This window comes from Mustela putorius, unplaced genomic scaffold (genome assembly GCF_011764305.1).
Source record: "Mustela putorius furo isolate JIRA1106 unplaced genomic scaffold, ASM1176430v1.1 tig00000929_pilon_pilon_pilon, whole genome shotgun sequence".
Lineage (NCBI taxonomy): Eukaryota > Metazoa > Chordata > Mammalia > Carnivora > Mustelidae > Mustela > Mustela putorius.
Genome location: NW_025421520.1, coordinates 1255560 through 1275633, shown reverse-complemented (window position 1 = coordinate 1275633; position 20074 = coordinate 1255560). Strand labels below are relative to the sequence as shown.

General features: G+C 60.0%; 1 protein-coding gene across 1 annotated transcript in view; it reads right to left on the bottom strand.

Annotated features, from left to right (window-relative positions):
• PTPRN2 (protein tyrosine phosphatase receptor type N2) overlaps nucleotides 1-20074 on the bottom strand; it is a 612016-nt gene that overhangs the window by 11301 nt on the left and 580641 nt on the right. Inside the window, exons 16-19 of the mRNA XM_045086284.1 lie at nucleotides 15050-15169; nucleotides 13963-14129; nucleotides 8692-8745; nucleotides 6942-7006 (exon numbers count right to left, since the gene is read on the bottom strand). Coding sequence (XP_044942219.1) covers nucleotides 6942-7006; nucleotides 8692-8745; nucleotides 13963-14129; nucleotides 15050-15169 — 406 coding nt within the window. The remainder of the gene's footprint in view (nucleotides 1-6941; nucleotides 7007-8691; nucleotides 8746-13962; nucleotides 14130-15049; nucleotides 15170-20074) is intronic.

The window sequence follows — 20074 nt, the reverse complement described above, 5'->3', positions numbered from 1 at the left end:
CCCCGAGGGCAGGGGCCTCACGGAGCAGGACACAGAACCCGCATTTGTAAAGCAGACGTGTGTAGAGCGGGGTGGGGGTGTGTCCCTCCTTGTTCTATGAAGGGATTTATTTAAACGCCCCCGATTCCAGGAAGCTCCCTCCAGTGGAATCCCCTCTTTAAAAATCCCGTTTTGTGACGACACGTGAAACTGGAGGTGGACGGACCCGGTGCGGTGCTCAGTGGGAGAGCCGGTAAGTCGTCAAAGAAGCAGGACGTGCGGGAAGATGCCCGTGGGAAGACCCGACGGGCGTGAGAGACGGGGGAGCTGCCCGGCGTCCCCGTCTGAGAAGCGTCGCCATCCCAACAGCAGAGCGCTCAGGGGACTCGGCTGCCCCGCCCACCCCGAGGTCTTCCCCGTGGCCCCCAGGGTTGGCTCGCGCACACGGGGGCCCACCCAGGGCGGCGCTGCCAACACTCTCCGTCTCTCCTTAAATTTCAGGAACGTTGGCTTCCAAGTTTACGTACCCGCTACATACATTTTTAAGCCTGGAGAGGTTTTTAACCCCTAGATAAAAAGTATTAATCATGAAACAATGAACACCTCAAGAACAGTAGTATGATTAAAATATTAAAACTTTTTTTGGAGCCGGGGCGTCTGGTTGTTTCAGTCGGTCAAGTGTCTGCTTTCGGCTCAGGCCATGACCCAGGGTCCTGGGACGGAGCCCTGCATCAGGCTTCTTACGCAGTGGGGAGTCCGCGTCTCCTGCTCCCGCGCCCCCTGCTTGTGTCCCCTCTCTCGCTGTCTCTGTCACATATCCCCTCTCTCGCTGTCTCTGTCACATAAATAAAACCTTAAAAGAAAAAAAAAGTTCCTTTTACATTGAAAGGATGTTCTTGAAATTTAAGAAAACCAGGGTCTTGATGGGGTGGGCTTCGAGCTTTCCTGGTGTTGGTTCCCGGCCGCCGGCTCGTGCGGACAGTCCGCCCACCGTGGCCAGCAGGCCTCCTGGCAGGTGCGCACCCTCGCACGGCCTCCGTGGTGATGCCCGACACACAAACCCGTTTCGTCGGCTTCTCCCCACAAGGTGTGCACAAGCAGGGCTCCCATGCACTCTCTTCTTCAAGGTAGAAAGACAAGGTGTGTCAAGTGTGCAAGAGGGAAAGCCTTCGGTTTGCACGAGCCGGTGGTCTGGCTTCTGCCGTCAGGAGGCGCCGAGTGGGGGCTGTGCTCTGGCCGGGGAGAGCCACGCCCGCCGCACACGGCCCCAGCTCCGCCTCGGACAAGACCCGGTGGGCTTGGGCACTGTCCCGCAGGTGTGCGCACTGCACATGCGCACACACACACGCACATGCCTGGCGCAGGCTCATGCCCGCGCCCCAATGTCCAGAGCCTTCCGGGCCGCACCTGCAGCAGCCGGGGGTTTCTGCCGGCCTCGGAGATGAGCTGTAATCTTTTGTCTCTGGATCGAAGGGAACAAATTTGCATCCTCTTCCCTTGAAAATCAAGTATACCAGGACCTAAACCCAAAATACTTTCCATTTTTTAAATAAAAAACAAGTTCTGAATCACTTTTCAGGAGAAGCTACGATGCTTCCCAGTCTGTAGGTAAGCCACAAAGTCAGGCAGGAGCCGGCCTGCAGGTGGTGCTCACGGCGGACTGCAGCGTGTGGGGCTGCTGGGCGCCGGCCGCTGGCCACCGGTCCTCCAGCCAGGGTGTCTGCACACCGTGGGGCACCCACGGACGTGAGCATTTGGGCCCGGCGCCCAGGTGTGAGTGAGCTCGCTGGCCGCTGGGTGTGCAAAGGGACGGATGAGGGAGACGCCCGGCCCTCGGGGAGCACGCCACCATGCACGGGTGCGGCTGCCTCTCCCACCACCCGCGCAGCAGGTGCGGTGCGCTCAGGGCAGGAAGGAGATGCAGAGGCTGTGGGGTTGCGGAAGCCGCAGTGTGGTCAGGCCTCCTGCCTACGAGGGGCCACGTAGCCCAGGGAAGGGCCTGACTCATGAACGCGCTCAGGTGTGTCCTGGAGCGCATCCTGGCTGCGGGAAAGGGGCCTGCAGGACAGCTGCCAAGCGCCCGGGAACGCCATGGGCTCCTGGTCGGGGAGTCTGTGGCTTGAAGCAGCTTTGCCCAAATGCCCAGGCGGTGGGGACGCAGAAGCCAGCCGGGCCGGGCTGCACGGGCCGCTCCTGGTCAGAGAAAGAAGGCCTTCAGCGTGACCGGCCCTCCATCCTCTGGTCACCAAAGTGGCACCACGGGCTCCGCTGGCCCCTCCTCCCTCAGTCCTCCGCTCTGCTTCTGACGCGGAAGTCGGAGTCGAGGCCTGGCGGGGCACGGTGCGGAGCACCGCTGTGACTCCAGGCTCTGTTGGTGCCGCCCGTGAAGCACTGGGCCCTCCTCCGTGGATGCCTCCCGGCCTCATGGAAAGGAGGAGCAGATGTCCGGGGAGGCATCGGGAGGAAGCCCAGAGGCTGGGGGCACAGCACGGGACCGTTAACATGTAGCTCCGTGGGTTCTGTCCTGCGGAAGCCCGAGCGACTCCAGGGCCCTCATGAACAAGCCACTAATTCAGGGGGCAGAGACACATCCCTATACCACTGCCCCGGCCAGATGGCACCTTTCTCACTAAAACCTCAGACTCCTACTTGACACAGCCTGTGAACTGTCACTGCAAAGTGACCAAGATGGCTGCGCGTGGGGACTTCCTGTCACCAGGAATGGACGGGGGGGGGGCGGTCTCCACAGGAGCCGGGACATGCCCTCGCTGTGCGGGGAGGAAACGGGCACGAGGTAGGAACTGCGGCGGAGCAGGGCCCGGGCAGGCCTCTGGGGTCCCCATGGAGAGGGTCACGGTGGCAGACGGAGTGGCCTTGGCGGCCCGGCAGTGGGCCGAGCTCTGCTGGGGAGCGCCGCAGCAAAGCCACTGGGCGTGTGGGGCAGGGCCCAGCCATTGGGCCTGCCTGGGGAGCAGGACAGATGGTGACGCTGCTCATGGGGAAGGGGACAAGTGGATGGACAGGCTGGTGGCCCAGGAACCAGCAGAAGGAGGCCAACTCACAGGAGGGACGGCCCAAACACCAGCCAAGTCAGGCGGGTTGACCCAGGTTTCTTGGTGTCTCGGGCTGCGTGTCTGTGGGTCGCCACGGACTCGTCAGACAGGGAGGAGCGCCAGGAGGCCGTGTGAGCAGATCCGACCTGGGAGGTGTGGGAGGGAGAGCTGTTGCTCTGCGGCGGCCTCATGGGGACCCGTGTCCCCCCACTGGCTGGTCTGAGCACCCAGAGCCGTCGCCCGCCCGTGCTGCTCATCGCGGTGGCCCGCTCCACGGGGCAGGGACCGTTTAGGAGGTGAACCTGGGATCGCGGTTCACAAAATTACCCAAACACGTGGTGCTCGTGCTGCGTCCGTGGGGTAAGTGGCCCATCGTGTCCCTGTCTCCGGTAAGCAGCGCCCGCGGTGTGGCCCAGCCGGGGTCCTGGCCCACGGATACGGCTCCGGGACCCTCCCCCGAGTCCAGGCCACAGCCGGCTGTGGGCGCACACGGCTCCCAGTGCTCCCAGCACTGCTGCCCCGTCTGACCCCGTGCGCCCGGCCCTGCTGTGAACCACCGGGCAGCTCGTCGTGGGAATGCGGATCCCGTTGGGCGGGGGAAGGCGTCCACACACCCTGCCTGCTGCGCCCGAGAGGCCCCCAGTGTCCTGACACGTCACCTGGACTGCACGGAGCTGGGGAGGAGGCGTCCGGCTTGGAGGCCGTGCTGACGCCGACTCCCTGTGGAACCGCTGCGGGTGAGCCCGGGGGATGCCAAGTGAGTAAATCCCGTCACAGGAGGACACATGCCGTGTGGTCCCGGGCAAGACGCCCCCGGCTCCGTGAGATTTTGGGACGGTGATCAGGATGGAGGACATGTTCCTTCCTACAGGCGGCCGTCGCCTGAGGGGCACCGTGTGACAGAAAACAGGAAGCAGGCCAGGCCGCTGACACAGAAGGAGGGGCCGGACCCCGTGGGCACAGAGACCTGCGCACGTCCCTGCGGCGTGGTCACTTCTGCGGCCCGTCTGCGCCCCCACAGGCCTGCGGGCACGTGATGTGCACGTGCAGTGCGGTCCCCAGAACCTCCCTCGGCAGACAACAAACCCCAGGGGGCCGCGCAGTATGGCAACCTGGGCCTCCCTGCCCTTTGGAGGGGCTTTCTGGACACGAGTCGCCGTCTGGAGGCCGGGAGGCCGTGCTGCGCCCCCGGGACAGCCCAGTTGGGTACGGCGGGCCAGTGTCCACAGCGGCCCCCCGAAGTGACGTGGCCAGCCAGCAGCCGCCGCCTCGGGGTGACCCTCCACCGGTCCGCCTGGCCGAAGAGACGGCATGGACACACGCACAAGGCGCAACTTAGGGAAACACGTCGGTGGCAAGTGCGTCCCAGCCCTGAGCCCCGCACCCCGAGGAGCCCCGCGCTCCGCGCTCCGGAAAGGCGCCCCGACCAGGCTAGAGACGATGACGAGCGACCAGCACGGTCGGGGCCGCAGAGGAACGTGCGGAGGAACGTGCAGAGGCTTCAACCGCGGTGCAGAGAGCTTTGCTTTCCGGCTGCCCGGTCGTCGGCCTGCTACTGAGCCGGCGGTGGAGAAAGAGCCCCAAGGATGCCTCGTGTGTTCTCCGAGGCCCCGAGTAGGACACGGGCCCTAATCCGTGGGAGCCTGAGTCCGTGGGCGCGGGTGTGGGTGCCCCGCGTGGGCCTGGGGCGTTGGAGGCCGTGGGGGTGCGTCGCGAGGGCTTTTTTTGGTCCTCATGCGATTCATTCCTTCTAAGAAAAGGAAACGGAAAGGTTTCGTGTCCAGCCTCGGGGCCTTTGATCTTCCGCTGACCGCAAGGTCTGCGGCTCCGCCTGCAGCTTCCCAGGCCAGACAAAGGCAGCCCAGGCCGCACCGCCCCAAGAGCCGGGAGCCTAGAACAAAACCCCAGGGGGCCTCCCTGCCCTTTGATCTCTCCTGAGACCCAGTCCTGGGCCCCAGGTCAGAGGATTTCACTCCGCACACACGCACCTCACACCCCAGCAGAGGAGCAGGTGAAGAACAGAAGGGCCCGAAGGCGGCCCTCCTAGGCTGGCCCGTTCTGCGCTGCTGGGCTGCATTGTTGAAGGCTCGAGCGCTGGAGGGGATGCTGCGGGCCATGCCGCGGTGGAGGCCCCGGGGGCGGGTCCATGCCCTGCGGAGACCCTCAGACAGGCCCTCAGACAGGCCGAGCTCGGACAATGAAGTCCGCCCTGCCCCGGCCGGCTCCCGGGGCTGCGACCTTCTTCAGCCGCTGGTGAAGCCGGCCTGCGCCTCTGAAAATCTAGGCCACCTCCCTGACCCACGGCCAAGAGAGCAGGGGCGTCCGTCCACACTCTGTGGGTGAGCTGGGCTCCCATCGGATGCAAACGGGCCCCGTGTTTCCCTTGTCGCCTTGATTCACCCACACGGCGTCCCGTCAAACAGCAACAACCGTGCGCGGCCTTCGGAGGGAACCTGGTTCAGGCGCAGGGAAGTAGCACTTTTGCGACAGGCAGAGAAAGAGGGCGGGCGTAAGGGGGAAAGATCAATTCTCTGGAGAGCTCTGGGCTCCCAGGACTTGCAGATTTGCACATGAAAAGATGTCCTCGGAAGCCAGAGTGCCATGGAGGGTCAGGCAACTTTTAACTAAAGAAGTTAGGGCTGTGTTAGGACCCAAACCGGAAATACGTCATTAAAACCGGCACCAGACTGTCTGTCTGTCTGCTCCGGCTCCTGTCTTCGCATGTCGCCGACACTTCCCTCATTTGGGTGCTTAAAATAAGATCTGATGGTGCAAAGCCTGTTTCCTGCTCTCTGCGGTGGCTGGGCCGGGGGCTGCCGACACGGAGGGCGGGGGTGCCCAGCCCGGATCTGCTGCGGACCCCCCGGGCACCGGTTCTGCGCGTCCGTCACTCAGGTGTGCTGGTCCTTACATGAAGAGCAGGGCTCGCGACCGCGTTCTTGGCCTGGCGTCCGCTTTTCTCCCCCCTCTTCACCAGAAGGAAGTGGGGTAAGGGAAGTGCTTAGCTTGGGCTCGCGGGCATCTGCGGGAACGCGCCAGAAACGATCTCTGTGATCAGCACCTGCTCCTGCTCTGGACAAACATGGAGGACAGTGTCCTGGAAGGCTGGGGCCTGTCGCTGAGAACACACAGGCCTGTGCACGCGTGTGTACAGACCAAGGGGATGTTCTGTTCTCAGGTGAGGGATGGCGGGGTCCCCACCGCGGCGGGCTTCCTTCCAGGTCCCGTGGGACGCGGACGGGCATGATGGGGAGAGCAGCGTTGCCCGAGTCGCCGTGGGAACTCGCCAGGACTCTCCAAGAGCTGGGGCCCCTGTGTGTCCTTCCCCAACGGTGGCTGCGGGGTGTGCTCCCTGGGCTCTGAAGAGACGGCCCCGGCTTCGGTCTGGAGAGCACGTCCCAGCGACCAGAGCAGCTCAGCGTCCACACATCTGGGGGGCCCAGCGGGCAGGGGACCAAGCTCTGCCCTTGCAGAGCCGCTCGCGGCCAGGTGGGCCGCCTGTGCCGCCTGTGCCGGACCCGCGTCTCCTCCTCCCGGGGTCGGCTGCTGCAGCGGTGAAGTGCGCGGACCAGAGTGCCAGGGGCCGCGGGAAAGGCCACGGCAGCCTGCTCGCCCAGGTGTGGCAACGGGGGGCCGGCACAGAGGATGTGGCCGACACTGGCTGGCTCGGCCTCTGCGGGGAGGCTCCCCGGGCCCCAGGCGGCGGCTGCTGCTTACCCACACCCCGTGCGGGGCCGAGCGCCGCCCTGGCCACAGGCACTGGCCCCGAGAAACACCCTGCTCGCGCGCGTGGACGGGCCTCACGTGACTCAGGGAGGGGACCCAGGCCGGGGAGAGGGGCCCCCCAGGTTGCCATGGCAACGCGGTCCCGGCTCAGCCGCCACAAAGCAGCCGCACTGCCCGCCTCACCTTTGGCCATCTTGTTGAGAACCATGTCGATCAGGACGTAGGTGCCGCTCCTGCCCGCGCCGTCGCTGCCAACGGAAGGGGAGACGTGAGAACAGCCCCGGCCACGGGACCCCCACGCCCGCCGAAGCCAGGGCCAGCGTTTCCCTCGGCGTCGGAGTGAGGCTCACGAGGGGAGAGGGAGGCTTGACTTGGAAAGAAAGAGGAAGAAAGTCGGGTGAGGAAGAGTGACGGGATGGGGGGAGGGGGAGGGGGAGGGGGCAGAGAGGAGGAGGGGGGAGAGGGAGGGGCGGAAGGCCGGCGGGAGCTCAGCATCCGAGGCACAGGATGAGCTCGTGCCGCACAGATCTGCTCCTGTCTCCCCTTCTCCCTCTCTGGCCAAAGACGTGGTGGGTTTCGTCGGAATAAACACACGAGTCTGGCCGTGTCCGTGCCGAGGGCGTCTGCACTGGCGGTGAGCAAGGTCACCCCAGCCGTGACTGCAGCGTCCCTGGGAGAGGGCAGCAGCCCTCGGAGGGCAGGGAGGCCTTTTCTGGGGAAGGCGGCTGCTTTGTGAGGCCCGAGTGAGCCCGCCTCTCCCCTCGCCCCAGAGGCCGTGAGTCCCCACCCCCGAAGCAGCTGCTAGATGGGGACTGTCCCATGCGTCCTCTGAGCAGAGGCAGTCGTGCCCACTTCAGGATCAGGAATTACGTGACCACGTTCCCGGGAGAGCTGGCGGGGCCTCGGGGGGCCTTTGTGGGAAGGGCTCACGGGCTCTGGCTTTACCAGACCCTCAGACCCGTGGCTGGAAAAGCTGTGGGGACCCACAGGGTCTGTGCGTATGGGGAGCTCGCTCATCACCCTGTCCCCGCTGCTCCCCAGGTGACACCTAGCTGTCCTGGTTTGGACGGGCCTCCCTCCCTCCCACGGCGGCTCGGACACCCGCACACACCGGCCACTGCGGCCGCCGCGGGGCACTTCTGCCTCCAGCACACGGACACACGCGGGGACACACCACATGCGCTGGCACAGACACATGGAGGCACGCACCTGACACACACTCCCTCCACACACACACACAAACACACACTCACAGGCACACACCCGACAGACACACACACACCTGACAGGCATGCTTAGGCACATACACGTACACTTCTTGACCGCACGGACAGACTGGGTGTCTGATCCTTGGAGAGCTGCTTTCTCTCCCAGCAGAAGGGAACGTGCTGTAAGACACTTCCACAAATCGGAGCACGGTTCTCTGACCCAACGAGGTGGGTGTGAAGCCCGGACGAGAGGGCCCCGTGACACGGAGCTTCTGGTGGGACCTCTGCTTGTCTGTGCGGGTGCAACGGGCTTCAGGAGCCCCTGGATTTTACTCCGTGGCCAGACTCGCATCCTAAGCTGGGTGAGGCCAACCCTGGGCTAACTCCTGACTCTGCCCCTGCTCCTGATGGGCCCCGAGCGTGTCCCAGCCTCTCGGTTCCAAACCTCAGCTGAGTGAGCTGGCGGCTGAGACAAGGCCACGGGTGAAAAACACCATCGCGCGGTGTTTGTGTGCGGGCAGCGTGTGGGCCTGAGAACAAGCGGGCGGCGGCCCCGGCGGGACCGGCCCAGCGGGGCACACGCGGCCGCGCAGCCTGGACCTCCCGTCCGCAGCCTGGTCTCCTGCAGCAGGGCCGTTAGCGGCGCGTGTGAGGCGGCGAGAAGGTAACTGTGGCTCCTTCTCAGGTAGCGAGCCGGGGTAGCGCGCGGGAGCAGTGGTACTTGCCTGCAGTGAACAATTATTGGACAAGAACGGCCCCTGTAGCTCTTGTTTACTTTTCTGAAATAAAAAGAGACAGAAATCATGGTTATGCACTACGACTCCTGTCCGGTTTTGCAGACGAACGCCTAAGCCCCAACCAACAGACCGGGTCTGTGACATCGTTTTGCGACTGTAGCCTCTTTTGACAAAGAGCATCAAAATTACACACATATTTTCAAAGATTTATTTTTCTGTTCAATACCAAGGGATTAAACAGAGCTTTAAAACCAGTTCTGACATCGCCAGACTTACTTCCCTTTCCCAGCAGGCGCCGCAGCCTGTCACCAGCCTGTCCCACGGCCCCGTCGAAGGCCCCAGTCACCTGGGCTGCCTGGTGGTGACGGGAGAACCTAGATTCCTTGCTAAAATGTTTGAGTTCTGCCATTTATGCCCCAAGTTTCTTACACCCTAGACATCATACTGGAACGTAACACGACTACCGTCTCCAGCGTTCACAGGGCCTCTTGGCTCTGTCCGTCGGCGGGAGCGCTACACCGCCGAGAAACTGCAGTGGAGACAAGTCCTTCCTTTGTATGAATGTGTGTGTTTACAAGCAACTCTGCTGTGCAGATTTTACACCACAGTTTAGAAGAATCAACAAGCATAGGTTTTTTGGTCACCCAGCCCTAAATCAAGACGAAGCACCGATTTCAAATGCACTGTATAGCTCCAAGTTTGTCGGAAGTCAGTGAAACATGAAGCAACTCAGCGTGTTTACAGAGTGCATCGGAATGCTCAATAAAATATTTCTGCACGGAGAAAAGTCAGTGGAAAAACGTGTGTGGGGCTGTGTTCTAAAATGCTCCCTATGAGTTTCTACAGTGTATGACATGAAGCAAAATTGAAAACGAATGACAGTGCAGAAAACCAAAATTTTTTTCCTTGCACCAGACGTGGGAAAGCGTCACTGTTCTTTGCAAAGGCTTGCCTGCCCAGCACAGGGTCCGCTGGAAGCTCATGTTCTGTCAGTCGGTGGCCTTGTCCCAAACACCCAGAGCTGAGGGGTTGGGAGGTGGGGGGTGTGTGCAGAAGGAGCTGGCAGCCCGCCCAGGCACCCAGCAGGTGTTTCCAAGTCTGCCCCCAGAGCAGAGCTGGCTGCTCCTCGTTCCTGTACAGGCTGAACAGAGTGAGGTCCACACGGCCCCCGAACAACAAGGGAGGAGCCTGGGTACAACGTGCCCCAAAGACGGGCCACGCCCAAGGACACTGGGGTAGCCCTTGATCAAGGGCTGCCTCCCGTACCGTGTGGAACGTGCAGACCACCCAAAACCATCTTAAAAATGAGAAGACCCAGAAACGTGGAGGAACAAGTACTCAGGGTCCCTGTGGCCACGTCGCTACTTCTGCTGGAGCTTTTTCTCACTTTCGAGGTCATCGCAGTGTGAGGGTTTAGTGGGAAGGCGAGAAGGTATGAGTGAGCTCATTAAAATCAGCGGCGGGCCCGGATGCCCAGAAGGTTCTTGGACCTTTGAGAATCAAACGGATTGGAAAATAAATCTCTTGATTTCTTCTTCCAAAGCCTCCCACTCTTTGAGTCCCCTGGCCAGCTCGGTTGGTGGAGTGTGCGACTCTCGGGGCCAGGAGTTCAAGTCCCAGGTGGGGTGTACAGATTACTTAAAAATTAAGGAAAAAAATCTTTAAACTCCCATTCTTAACTCAGGTTGTAAAGGCAACATGAGCTTTAGGTCTGACGAAATGGACGCCAGACCCTCAGGACGAACCTCAGACGTGAACTACGAGAGGCCGGCTGGCCTCACCCAGGCTGCGCACACGCCCGTGGGCCCGGTGTGGGCCTGCATGTGCGCGCACGGTGCGTACGTGTGCCAATCAAGCAAGCCTGGCTCAGACTCAATTTGGGGAAGGTTCGTTCCTACAGGCCTTTTAGTTTCAAACACGAGGTTTTCCTAGCAATCTCTTGGTCGCTGGAGAACAGTCTGGCCATTTCCTACGTGGCGGTCCAGGCTGGGTTGGCAAGGCTCTCCCCGTTCGCCTGCTCGCACACGGCTCAGTCTCCAGGTTTGGGGCATTTTTTCTCAGGGGGCCGAGCACGGAAGTAGTACGTTAAAAAAAAAAGAAAAAGAAAAAGAAACCACCCCCAGATCCCCTTATTCAGACTGTACCGGTTTCAGAAAACCGTCACCGTAAGGGGCCAGGAGAGCAGCAGCTGGTCAGCCCCGTTTCTGGCAGAGCGCACTGAGGGTAACTGCTCTTAGAGAGGACAGAGCACCCCGGTAAGTGCCCTGCGGTCCCTGCTCTTACGTGACAGAACAGAGCAGCTTCCTCCGGCGGCGGTGACCAGCCGCCTCGACTGGGGCCAGGGAGGGCTCACTGCGGTCTAACTGTCCACGCTGGCCCTGCCCCGACTGAACCTGTTTACAGCCAGAAGCCCAGCGTGCATACGGTGGAGAGTTTTATTTACAAAGAATCAGAAGCTTGTATTGTTACAAGGAGAAACATCACAAATAGAAAAGTAACAGCATCACATAGTCAACAGAAGCGTTCACCTGGTCGACCCCAGACAGAGGCGCGGGGCGTTCGTGCAGATAAGCCATACACAGCTGTCTTGTTTGACTCGATTAGAACAAATCAGCAGTCGGCGAAAGGTTGCAAACGTTCAGAAAAATGGATATTATATGTATTTCAGCAGGAGGACTTCACTGAGAAAGAACGATTAGTAATACAAACCGACCCGTGGGTCCCTGAGTGAGGAGGAACTGTCACGCAACCAACAGCAAGCCAAGGTCAGAGGTCGCTAGAGGCTCAGAAAAGGGGCTTCCCACACTGCCTTGCAGCAGAGTCACAGCCTCCAATGATCACTTTTGTGACTATGCAACTGGGCTCATATTACTAGCTGCAACATCACAAAAATGACACTGGCCACCGCTCACGAGCTGGCAAAGTAAGGGTCTGTCCATTTCTACAGGGTCACGATGTGAGTGCCGTTGCGTACAGCAGGACCGAGGGCTCAGAGACACAGACGCAGAGAGAGAATTTTTAAAAGCAAAGCCCTCACATGTGATGCTGATTATCTCCTGTCTTGAGCAGCTCCTCTTTAAAGTGGAAATGGGCTCCCTCTGGGCTCCCGAAGTAATCACACGTCTCAGCGCCTGATGCACCCTGGCCGGAGCGGGGGAAGGCGGGGCGCGTGGTCGGGGACAGGGGTTGGCGGGGGGACCTGTGCATAAGGTGACCAGTGTCTCTGGAAGCCGATGCCCCTTTCCGATTGCTGACTTTTGGGAGGTTCTTCTACCCAGAAAACCCCAAGGCTTTTGATTTTAATAGACCGGCACATGTCACCGGAACAAAAACCTCCTGGAGCCTCAACTCCTGAGCCTCTGGGGAGAGGGAACTTGGGGCATCCGTGTTTCTCGGGGCAGGTTGTACGCACCGAGGGCTGGTCATGTATTGTTCCGTTCCACAGAGGGATATGGATTTCCACATCCGCCCATAGCATATATGTGCAAACACACTGGGTGAGCATAAAGACAAAGCTGGTCTCTCTTTGTAGCCACGTCCTTTGGCCAGTAATGAACGACTGCTTCCCAAGACGCTATCTCAGGAAATGCGCTCGCTCTAGGTCAGATTCTCAGGCAGCCTGCCTTTAGAAAGAAATGTGCTTTAAGGAGAGTTATCTGCTAGCCAGATCGCAGGGATGGACTGAGGGAACCGTGCAGTCAGGGCTTTGGGGTGCGTTCAGGCCTTTCTGTACCGTGCACGCTCGGTATCTCTGGGCAGGGTCACCAAACGTGTGCCACGGCTGGGACACCACGAGCCCATCTCTCCGGGAGCTCTTTCCCACGCTATTTGATCCAAAGAACTATTCAAATAAAGATTTTGTTTTGCTTTTCAAAGTAGACTAAAGGCAAAAGAAAGAGTATCACGATAAACTTAAGAAGTCTAACACACCAATTCAAGAAACGCAGCGGTCAGCCTGAAACCCCACTGTCTCGCGTGACGTGGCCACGGACTCAAGGATGGGAACCGCTCGGACCCGCATCCCCCTGGGGGGGAACCACGCTGGACCAAGGTGCATTTTATTTCCTAGTCCGTTGTTCTGGATGTCTGCCTGCTTTTGCGAGGAGGGGCGTTTCCCACTGGTTAGGCGTGAGAGGGCTCCGCAGAGCCGGAGCTCGGGCTCCGTGCCGTTCAGCACCTGCCTCGCCGGGCGACTGCCCGTTCTTGACCGCCACAGGCAACAGCTAGTGCCGGCCCCCGTCGCCACCGAGTCCAAGGGACAAGCCCAGCTTCCGTCCTGAAGTCCCCCTTTTTCTGCCTTGCCCATCGCTGCCTGGACGACGGAGTCCAGCATTGATCTCAACTCAGTAAACACCCTCTCGGCCAGACAGCCCCCTGGGCAGCCGGCTGGTGGGGCGTGAGCAAAGACTGGATGTTTCCAGACTGTCGGCTTCCAGACTGCACTAGAACACACAGTTGTGCGCTGATTCCATCCATGCTCTCCCCCAAGGTCTAAGGTCCCCCAGGCCAGATCCGGGCCCACGTCTGTTATGTCTCATTATCCTGTCCGACCAGAGAGTATCCAGACTAAAAACCTGCTTTTCCTCATCAATATCCTGTGAAGCAGGAACTTCGGGACTCCACCACTTGGAGAATCTTATCCGAAACAATGACCACATTTCCATAATTCTAACGTGGCTATGTCCCCCTGTTTTAACTCCTGTAAAACCAGAAAACACCTTGCAGGTTCCGTGCGCCGTCACGGAACCCCTCCCCCACCCTCTGCCTCGTATCGTACAGAAGATACCACCGACCCTGGAACAGCGTGGCTCTGAGCTGTGCCGGTCCGCTCACACCCGAATTTTTTTTTTCAATAAACACAGGACGGCACTGAAAATGTATTTTCTCTTCCTTGTGTTTTCTTTTCTCCGGCGTGCTGTACTGCAGGACCTCAGGGTCCAATACACCTAGCACACCAGGATGTGCGGACTGACTTCTTGTGTCACCGGTAAGGCTTCCAGTCAACAGAGGCTTATTAAGTTTCTGTTAAGTTTCGGGGGAGCCAAAAGTCAAACGTGTATTTTCCACCGTGTCGGGGGCTGGTGCCCCAAGCCCGTGCTGTTCAAGGGTCGACTGCACGTTTATGATCTGTAACTACAGACAGAGCGCGTCGTACAGCCAATGACCCCTTAGACGCAGGAACCCGGGTCGGACCGCGCTCCCTCCTCTCACGCCCGCACTCCAGCCGCGCTACCCTGCTTGCAGGGCTGTTTGTCCTACCTGCGGAAATCCAGGAGGGACCTCGCGGAGGAAGGCACTCCCTGGTCATACCAGCTCAGGAAGTGGAACTGGGTCACGGTGCGCGTCTCGTTGGTTTGCAGGTTCTTCAGGTAGAAGCTCCTGACGAGGAAATCCTCGCACCAGATGTGCTCGGAGACAAGGTTCACCTGGACGGGAGGAAGGGGGACATCGGGAACGTGACGCGTTGTCTGAGCACCGTGGCTACTCGGAGCAGTGACGGGCCAGCACTGTGGGGATGGCCCACAGGTCGGCAGAGGCTGGACGGCCCCTCCTACCGTCTCCGTTTTAACCGGGTTTATGCAAACGCTAACTGTGGGTTTTTAATATTGCCCAGGTGCATTAGCCAAATAGTTATAAAATTATGTTACAATCCAAAGTGATTCTAGCTTTCATCCTTTGTATTTCTAAGCCATCCAAACCTGCAAAAAATCTATGCTTTGGAACAGAAACAACAGCAGGTTCCACTGCACCTTGAATCTCACAGCAGGCGGCTGCTCCCCGAGGCGGAGAGGAGACCGGGGTTCCTGCAGCAGTGGGACTGGGTGCCTCTCGGGGTCAAGGCCATGCTCAGTGGCCTAAAAGCCAGGACTCTGAGCTAGGGCTGGTCCTCACACCCCCACCCCACGGGACCCTGCCTTCTGACTGATGTTTAATGCTGAATGGGCTCATGCGGGTTCGTGCTGAGCTGCTCAAGTTGGCACCATTTATCGTCGATGTGGGCAGAGGGTCCGGCAAGGGAAGGAGCCTCGAATCTGTGCCTCCACAGCCTTGGCTGCCGCAGGAGGCCATGGTGCAGGCAGATTCTTGCTACAACAGTCCAGGAGGGTCTGTTGCTCGGGGCCTGGCTCCAGGGGCCTCCTCGGGGCATAAATGTTTTTTGGTTCCTTCTGTCTGAATTTGGAGCCCTAAAGCTTTACAATTTATGCCAGAGCCCGGGGTGCCATCGCACGGCAGTTTGGAAGGTCTGGGGGTCCATGGACTGCGGGGGCCTGGGGACGCCTGCCTGCCCGCCTTCCTGAGGAGGGGCCCTGCTCCAGCGGGGCGGCTCCGGTCCTCTGGGGTGTACCTCGTAGACGTGGTAGAGGTTGGAGCCTTCGTCGGGCCAGTAGTGGTAGCACTGCCGGACGCCGTTCTCCGAGAGGGGCGTCAGCATGACGATGACCACACAGCCACTCTCCCACACCATCTGCAGACAGAGACAGGCCACGACCACCACATGACTGCCGGGTCCCGCGGGACGCGTGCAATCCCTGTGCTCCGTGACGCGGGCCACGGGGGCTCGCGCACGAGCACTGCCCTCTCCTTGGCCACGCCTCCTCCGTGGCTGGCTTCCCGCCGCTGAGTATGCCCTATAGCTTCCACGCTCCACAAAACATGAAACACCACCAGTGGCTCATTCCACACCGTTTAGAACCTCTTGAGACCCATGCTCAGCCATCTGGCCTCTCGGCTTTGGATCTGTGGAGGGAACCTACCACACGGTACCATCAGGCAGGGTGGCCTCTGACGCTGTCCCCGCGATGCCACGGGGGGCACGTCTGCTCCCGCAGGCGCTGCGGATGGAACCTGTTTTCCGGTCATTGTCATTGTTCTGCATGACTAGAAAAGCGTTTTGCTTTGTGAGGCTGCCGTCCTATGGGAAGCAGACTGCTTACAGAGAGCCGTGGCTGGGGTTTCTTTCACCTCCAGGGAATATGGCCACGCTAGGCCACGAACACAATTCACAGTAGCCACGTTACAAGCCACAGCGGACAGACGGACACACACCCAAATGAGGGGGACAGACACCCGGGTCCTCCGCGGGTCTTCGTCTGCAGCTCCCAGCCCAGTGGCAGTGACCCCGCGTGTGAACACTGCAGCGTCGTCCCGGAGACCGCGGGTTCCGTGGGCCACGCAGAGGCGGCGCTGCGGAGCGCGTCGGCCTGCTGAATTACAGAGCCCAGACGAGTCTGCTTTGCCCGCGGTGGGTTACGGGGACTTCACAGAAATATTCACAAGCAACTGCATTTAGACGTAAATTCAGTATCAAGAGAGCGTGTATTTCTTTTAAATACAGATAGAATGATCCCACGAGAATCCCCTCATTACATAAAAAATCCACATGGCTCAGATAGAAAACGCTTTTCCTCCCTAGTTCACGGCACTAACCCCTTTACGTTATATTTTATAAGGGACGAGTCCACGGTGTTTCCCTTTTTGAGTACTGATTTATATTTCCCCGTGACGGCAACGGTCGGCGCCTTTCCCGCACGGCCCAGCGCCTCATTAACCCTGGAGTTTCATGGAAGCTGCCGGTGTTTATGAAAAAGCCCAGAAATAAATATGAATTTCGCCCAGAGCTACATGGCTTCCTTCTCCTCGGCGCACGGCCCGCCGCGGGGGAGAATTCTGGGCGTGCGTCTCCCTCCCGGCTCTCAGGCGTCGCCGCCCCACTAAATTGGTCCCTCCCGCACAGAACCGTTTACTGTGTCTTTAGAAGGCGGAGAAGCTCATTGAAGCCATTATGAAAATGAGGAGAAACACAGATTTTATGAGTGTCATAAAAATACAATGATCTAGACCGTAAACCAGTCATCGAACATCCGGCTCCTGCCACCCAAGGGTGACGTTAGGAAGCCCCTCGTTTGAGGACGGGTCCTCCCGGCCGGGCAGCCCTGCTCACTGGCCCGCACTGGGCGTCTCCGTTCAGGAGCCCGTCGGCTCTCCGAAGACCTGGCTGGGATGAAATCCAAATGAAACCATTTGAACAAACAATCCCGGAGGCACTCTCGGGGATCATATTGCTTTCTAGGTCGCCGAGCCTGTGGGCAGAAAGAGGACTGAGTAAATCACGCCATCAGGCGGCTCCGTGTGTCCACCGGCTGGCGGCGGGAGTCCGCGCGTGGGCCGCCGGCCCTGTTCTCCCGTCGCACCAGCCGCTGACCTGCACGGCTATTATGGGCTCCGGTGGGATCCAGGACGCCGGAGGGACCAGAAACAGGGACTGGTTTCTCTGCTTCCGCTTCTGCGGCTTCCCCGGGCCTCGGGCGGTACCCGGCTGTGGGGCCCTCTCTGGGGCACCCTCCTCATTCTCTTCCGGGAAGCAGTGGTCTACCCCGAGGATCTCCGTGTGCCGAGTGAGTGAGCTAGATGTGCGGATGCCAGAAATGGTGATTTCTAGCACTTTCCGGTCCAGTATCAGCGCAACACGCCCAGTCACCGCCTAGTCTACTGGGCACCTTCACCAGACACCCAGCAGGTCAGAAGGCTGTGAGGTAACTGAAGTCACCGCCGAGAGCCGGTGAGCACAGCGCCCTGCGGTGCGCCCCAGGGCTCTGCCGTCCTGCCCGCAGCTCCCTCTGTCTGGTGACTTTTCCCAAATGGGAAGCAGCTGCTTCCGTCCTCGGATCCAGATGAGGCCACCAACGTGGATGGAACATGAGCCTTCAGGGCTGAACCCTGAGTATAAACAGGGCTGTGCTCGGAGGAACCAGGTCCCACTTGCTGGAGAGCCTCTGCTCAGATGCTTCGGGACCGCCGCTCAGACCCGGGACGCCTTCGTGGCGCGGCTTCACGCCCCGAGGCGGTGGCATTGGCGACCTCTGGTGTATCTGGTCCCGGCCGCACTCTTCTTCGGCAATGGTGCGCTGCAGGGCTGGGAGCGTTCCCGATGTCCTGTGCCACCACTGGCCGCCAGTCCCTAGGAGCCCGCCCCGGGCTGTGTCTCCGGGATGACGCAGCAGATGAGCGTGCCCGCAGCTCCAGGGGCAAAGACAAGCCTAATTAAAGCAGATGGAAAGAAACCGCAGTGTCTCTTTGTCCAAAGTTTGTCTTGAAAACTAACTATTCAGCAAACCAAACTCTTTGAAAGCCCCACGGAGACCTGGTTAAAGGAAAGCTGACCCATCCGAAATCGCAGGACGCCCAGGTCACGTTCTCCGCCAGGCGCCCGCTCCCTCAAGGCATAAAACTGCTCTCTGTACTTAGATCTCTTGTGATGTGTCTCTACCTTTGTGATCCTTGTTCTGTGCTCATGTCTTTCTCCCACCGGCCCAGCGTCTCGGAGAAGCCCAGAGGCTGGTCTGGGCGCCATTTCCACGCTCCCCAGCAGCCAGGACCATGCCTAGCTCTAGCGGATGCTTGGCTGAAAAGAACACATATGTTTAGAAGAGACCCCTTGAATATTTCTGTAAAAGGAGACAGATAAAATCCTGTCTAAGGCAGGCCTGGAAGGAGTTCTCCCAGGACCTGCTCAACGCCAGAAAGGCTTTTTTTTTCATTTTCTTAGCACGGGAACCATGTGCACGGGAGTTGAAGCCGTGGGCACGTGAGGCGGACAGCTCTTCTCGTGGGCGCTGTAGCCTCCACGGGCCTGACCGTGCAGCTCATTTCTGTGCTGGACTTACTTTTACAGGTTGAGCAGAGATATCTGAAGTCTGGCCAAGAGAAAGTGGACTCACATTTTAGGAGTCCGTTAACAAGGTTTAGTAATGCTTGCGTTTTCCTCCTCACGGGCTCACTGGCGTCCGTTGGCTCTACCATGGTCTGAAACACACCCACAAGGGAAAAACAAGTGTCTGGGACACTTTCTGCAGTCGAGACCCCCGAACGCCACGTCCCTGCACTGCGCCAGGCTTCCTGCGGTCACGGGCTCTGCATCAAGGCACTCTGGGGACAGGCGGGGAGACCTCTGTCGTGTCTTCTGCGCACAGCTCAGAACGCACCCACCCAACCCGCTGTTTGGCCCACGAGACGTCCGCGTGGGCCTCCCTCGGCGATGACGACGTCGTCCACGCTGGCGGCGTGATGTCGGGTGCCGACACCCTGCGCCCAAGCCGGTCACGTGGCCACCGTCCCACAGGCCGTCCACGGCAGTCTCAACCTCTGAAACCCCTCCCACCAGGCGTAAGAAGGCATCTCAGTCAGAAATCCCTGCCGTGTCCCTGGAACGGGGCACACGTTCTCTAGGGAAGACGGCGCGGCTCACTTAGCTGGAGGCTGCTGGGTGCGAACCCTGGTCACGCAGGGCACTCGCTTCCCGGCACGCCCGCTTCATCCAGTCCCGTGCAGTCCCTACGGGCTCTCGTCAGTGTTTGGACGTCTGGGACGCTCCCTGGACCCGAGGGCGCGCCGCCACTTGGAGTCATCCTCTGTCCTTTGGCCTTGCTCACCTCCGTGAGCGACGTCTGTCGTCCGCTTAGATGCGCGTGCCGGCTCGGGCTGCTGCTGTCTTCCTCCCGGAGGAGGAGGGAGAGAAGCAGGTGGAGGTGGGTGAGGAGGGCACGGAGGGAGGGACAGGGAACCAGGAACGCACTTAAAAACGGAACAGCCGGGATGTTTGCAGCTGTGATCTGGAATACCAGCCGAAAAAGGAACTCAGGCGGCCCTGGGGGCGCCTGGGGGGCTCCATCGGCGAAGCGTCTGCCTTCGGCTCAGGTCGTGAGCTCAGGGTCCTGGGATGGAGCCCCGTGTCCGTAGGGCTCTCTGCTCCGCGGGGAGCCGGCTGCTCACTCTCCCTCTGCGTCTTGCTCATGCTATCTTGTTCTCTCTCAAATAAATGAATCTTTTTTTAAAAAGGGGAGAAAGCGCTCAGGGTATCTGTCTCTCGCCGAGGCCCGAAGGCTGCGAGGGTCCGCTGTGCGTTCCGTGCGCAGAGTCACGAGCGCTCGGCAGATCAGGGGTTTCCAGCCCCACGTGGAGGGGACGTGGTGAGCTTGTGTGCAGGGAGTCCGGCGAGATGACCTATTAGCGGTAAAACGTCCTGGCGCGTCCCGGGCGTGGGACTGAAGGGGTTTTCCCAAGAAATTAACTCTCCTCAGTTCCTGTATTTCCTTTAATTTAGCCCAACAATGTGCTTGAAAACCAGCCAGTCCCTACGCTAATGGGGCTCTGGAGCCAATGTCCGCTTCCACAGCTCCGCGCTGCCCCAGAAGCAGGAGACCCGAGGGTGTCGGGGGGAAGACTGATGACAGCACTTCACGAGCGTCACATGGCGACGGGGCTTTGGGGACAAGCTCAGGCTCTCGGGTGGGGCCTCTCAGGACGGCCAGGAGCCCGACGCTCACCTGAGCCCTGGTGTGATGTGGTCCCTTGAGGAAGAGGGACGAGGAGG